This window comes from Aplysia californica, unplaced genomic scaffold, assembly GCF_000002075.1.
Source record: "Aplysia californica isolate F4 #8 unplaced genomic scaffold, AplCal3.0 scaffold00384, whole genome shotgun sequence".
NCBI lineage: Eukaryota > Metazoa > Mollusca > Gastropoda > Aplysiida > Aplysiidae > Aplysia > Aplysia californica.
Window position 1 is genome coordinate 349,353 of NW_004797654.1, and position 4,538 is coordinate 353,890.

Below are 4,538 nucleotides of genomic sequence, written 5' to 3' on the forward strand. Positions count from 1 at the left end.
CTCCTCCTCCTCCTCCTCCTTCTTCTTCTTCTTCTTCTTCTTCTTCTTCTTCTTCTTCTTCTTCTTCTTCTTCTTCTTCTTCTTCTTCGCAGGTGACCAAGGAAAGAATGAACATAATTATAATTAATTGTCAAGATGGGCTTAATAATCGAACATCTCTAGATAGCTTGGGGGCAGCTACTCATACATTAAAGAGGAAACTTGGCGTAGAAATTCCGTAAACGAACCGAAAAGGCGATTTGTTCCGGGTGGTTACTCAAGTTATTAAAACGACGACGCAACAACAACAACAACAACAACAACAACAACAACAACAAAAGCACAGCAAAAAAACAACAACAACCGTGGAATTATATGGAGGTGAAATTAGACTCTTCAATATTGCATGCTGGAGGTGTAAGTTGGATTCACTCGTGAGGATGTTCGTTTGTTTGCAAGGAGCTATATCCCACTCAGCCTAGGTTGGACCTGATGCACAAGGTTGACACACCCCGCCTCCTAATAGATGAAATGATGTGTCCATGGGGGCGTAAAACATTTGCGTGACATCGAGGTGAAATCCGGCGCTCGTCGAAATAATTAAATGAATTTTATTTACTTACAGATCTATCTCTTTATAATTAATTCATTCACTGTTCCATTTGAATATCCAATCTACCTAAATAATTTACTTCTCTTTATATTTTTTGTTGCTTTTTTTCAACAACAATCCTTGACTTTTTCTTTCTTTCTTTCTTTCTTTTTTTTCTTTCTTTTGTTCTTTCTTTCTTTCTTTGTTTCTTTGTTTGTTTGTTTGTTTCTTTTTTTCTTTCTTTCTTTCTTTGTTTCTTTGTTTCTTTGTTTCTTTCTTTCTTTCTTTAACTTTTAGTATACGCGCACCAGTGTTGTACAAACGTTAAATAGGAGAGGAAGTCTAAGAAAGTATGTGATCCTAAAAAAATAAACGACAAAATTGGCTGTTAACAACGAACATGGAAGAGTCTTCATCATCATCATCATCATCATCATCATCATCATCATCATCATCATCATCATCAGCATCATCATCATCAGCATCATCATCAGCATCATTATCATCATTACTGCCTTACTAATACAACATCAGAGTATAAGCCACGAACAAACACTTTCGACCTTTCCCTTGTTACTTATAACTTGTCTTTGGCAACAGCGTCATTGCACACCGGACAGGTCTATAAGTGCTCAGTCCCTCTCCGCACTAAAGCCCGCAAGGTATCCATACTAATAATATTGTTCCACTGGTTGTTTAGCTATGGCAACGTCTTTCTTTTCCAGATAATCGTTTCTTTCTTCCTTCTTCTCTCTCTATCCTAGCATCCTGGTATTGCGCGGTGTTCTGCTGTCTCCCTGTTTATCTCATCCCGCAACCTTTCCTCCAGGGTCTTCAACATTTCTCCTTTGTCGAATTTCACCTCACCATCAACCACGACACTGCCTGCCAGCCTATCAGCTTCCCCATTGGCCTTCACTCCAGAGTGCCCAGGACAGAATATCTAAGTGATGTGTGTTATATTGGGTTCTTCTATTAATTCTGAAGCAGCCCTTTCTCAACTCGTCGTAGGATGCTCTGGGAGTCTGTGGCAATCATGAGAAGGGTAGGTAATGTCTTCCCACTTTTCTGTACATCATTCTAGACTTTTAGCATTCTAGCCCTCTAGCCTTGTGTAGACTACGAGTTAATCAGTATCCCACATGAAAACATTAAAAGGGACACCGAACCCAAAAGGATTTATAATTTTTCATTAAAGTATTTGTTGCAGGCAGCGTAAACAACTCATCTGATACGTCTAGTTGCTCTACTCACCCTGGATGATGTGGCACCGTGTGGTTTGAGGCCGTTGTGTTGTGTCCTGGAACGACAAAAAGTATACGAAGACAGTGTCAGATTGTGTGAGGTCATTGTCATAGAGAGAACGCATCTCTCTCTTTCTGCTCCCCCCCTCTCTCTCTCCCTCTCTCTCTCTCTCTCTCTCTCTCTCTCTCTCTCTCTCTCTCTCTCTCTCTCTCTCTCTCTCTTTGCATGTTGATAGTGGTCATTGGCGGTCGTTGAAAAGTAAGACAGAAAGACAGAGATAGTAGAGGAGAAATGGGACCTACCAGTGGTACCCTCCTGCCATGCACTCGTCTGTATAATTGTTATGTCTATATTTCCTAATGTACAGGGTGATAAAACACACACACACACACACACACACACACACACACACACACACACACACACACACACACACACGCACACACACACATTTTTCTCCACGCTGAAGCTTTTTGTTTCAAATTTGAACACAATATTTGGCAACCAAAAGGAATTTGTCTTATAATCATTTAAGATAATTTTACAGCATAGGATGCACAATTCAATAGTCTAGTCCCATGAGATGTCCGTCCGCAGTACAGGTGGGCAAATCCGGATAATCTATCTGGATAACCGGATAATTCTCAATAAAACACTATCCGAATTCAGACTCTTTAACTCTCTTGCCTGACCCGTAGGCCGAAGTGGGTGCACCCATGTGTTGAAGTATTGCTAACCCGTTTGTTAAAGTAGTTCTAACCCTTTTGCCGAAGCGGTTCATGTCATATCATTTGCCGAAGAGGTGCACTGACATGTTATCCGAATTTTGCTAAAGCGACTCATTGCCCAGCCCTAGTCCACAGACGTTGTCTGCGGCTAGAACTTTTCTACAGCTCAAAGGCCTGCTTTCTCAAGGCAGATATTCACCTATAACAGTATAATTTTTATGTCAGTGAGGTTAACATAAATCAAAAGATGACAATGTGTTAATGGCTCCTTGGTCGTCTTGAAAGGTGCGAACATTTCCTCAATGACATTAATTTGGTTCAGTGGCAAAGCCCATTTTCACCTCTTTCGGGATATGTTAACTCCACTAAATGCTGTCTATTGAGAACCCCACCGACCCCTTATCATTAAAAAATATTATCTAGAAGACACTTTGTGATGAAAAGTTTACAGTGTATGCGGTTTTAAGCATTCATGTCTTGGCGGGTCCTTATGTTTGGCCACCATTGAACGTTACGAGCAACGCGCCAAAAATGTTTCGAATCCAAAGGAGGGCATGTAGAGGACTGGCTCTAAGAATACTAGAATTTAAAAAAGTTTATTTTTCTGAAAATCTATAAGAGAAATGAAATATTGTTTACAATTTACAGGGATGGAAAAATTAGATGTAAAAAAAAAATGAAGGAAAATAGAAAAGCAAACCGATCGGTTCATGACTTTCCTTACAGGATTTCTAATTGGCGCATTTTACGTTTTTGAGTGTTATTTCTTTATGCCGTTTTTGCTTTCAAGAATAAGTTCCATCTTTATGAATTTTATGTCAAACAAATTCCTTTTGAATGAATTATGTCTGTTCCAAATTACAACATTCTAGAACAATTTTTGTGCGAGACATTCGGGAAAAAAGTTGTAAAGTTTTTTTCTGTTTGGATCACCCTGTAAGTGGTGTTGTGCACTCATTGACTAAATTAAGATCACCGAGGAGGCTGGCCACGACACTGCCTGCCAGAACTAATCCCAGCTGAAAGGGGTAGTGGGTGGTTGGCGGGTGCTCTGGTGTGGTTTGCTCCTTCTTTCCTATCGAACATCTATCATCTTCATCTCCCCTTCTTCTTTTTTCTGTTTGTTACTCTCTTGTAACACCTCTAATCTTCTGGCGCTCATATGTCCTTATGCAGTTGTGAGCACCGTAAAACCTCTACTAAAACTAAAACTGAGAGGGGTAAAAATCCCAACGGAAAGACGGAGATGCTCTTTTCTTCTTCCCACATGGGAATTGAACTTCGATCTTCTTCATTCAACGACGAAACACCTAGCTGCCATACCACAGACACTGGTCGTTTGTCTCTGAGATTTTGAGATCGGATTTGAATAAGAATGTTGTGGTACTTGTATAACAGATAGGTCATATTATTATATATTACTTGTACATTTATACATCTATAAAATGCAAACTTGCGGAAGAAAGATTTAAGGGTCTTACTAAAGAGAAACATTAAAAGAAAAGAAGAAGGCGAATTATGGGCCATGGATGATTAATAGTTAAGAAGAAGCAAGCTTCACCAGATCACCTGTTAACCACCCATACGCTGAGATCAACGTTTTATTTTTTTATGGTAACCTGGCTCTTAATTCACTATCATTAACTTTCTACTTCAATAGACTACCTCGTCTAGGCACAGCAGATTCTAGATGCATAATATCCAGCGAACACTGCCAATCGGATTCATGTGATTGAGTATCATCTCTGTTGAAGGACAAGCTCTGGTGGAACCAGAGAGCTTACGGTAACAATAATGTAATACTTCTGGTAATACTGTACAACTCTCTAGAGGGATCTCGGCCACTGACGCTTCTGCCTTTGTTCTAAACTTTCCAACGTAACAACACCATCATATCCGGCGGTTAAGACTCGTGTCTGTGTGCGTGCGGGTATGTGTGGGTATGTGTGTGTGTGTGTGTGTGTGTGTGTGTGTGTGTGTGTGTGTGTGTGTGT

At 40.1% G+C, this 4,538-nt stretch overlaps 1 protein-coding gene across 2 annotated transcripts in view; it reads right to left on the reverse strand.

Moving 5' to 3' along the window:
- Positions 1-4,538, reverse strand: part of LOC101860832 — a 182,114-nt gene that overhangs the window by 6,921 nt on the left and 170,655 nt on the right. For both annotated transcript variants that reach the window (XM_035971137.1, XM_035971136.1), the window contains exon 5: positions 1,826-1,871. In XM_035971137.1, coding sequence (XP_035827030.1) covers positions 1,826-1,871 — 46 coding nt within the window. The remainder of the gene's footprint in view (positions 1-1,825; positions 1,872-4,538) is intronic.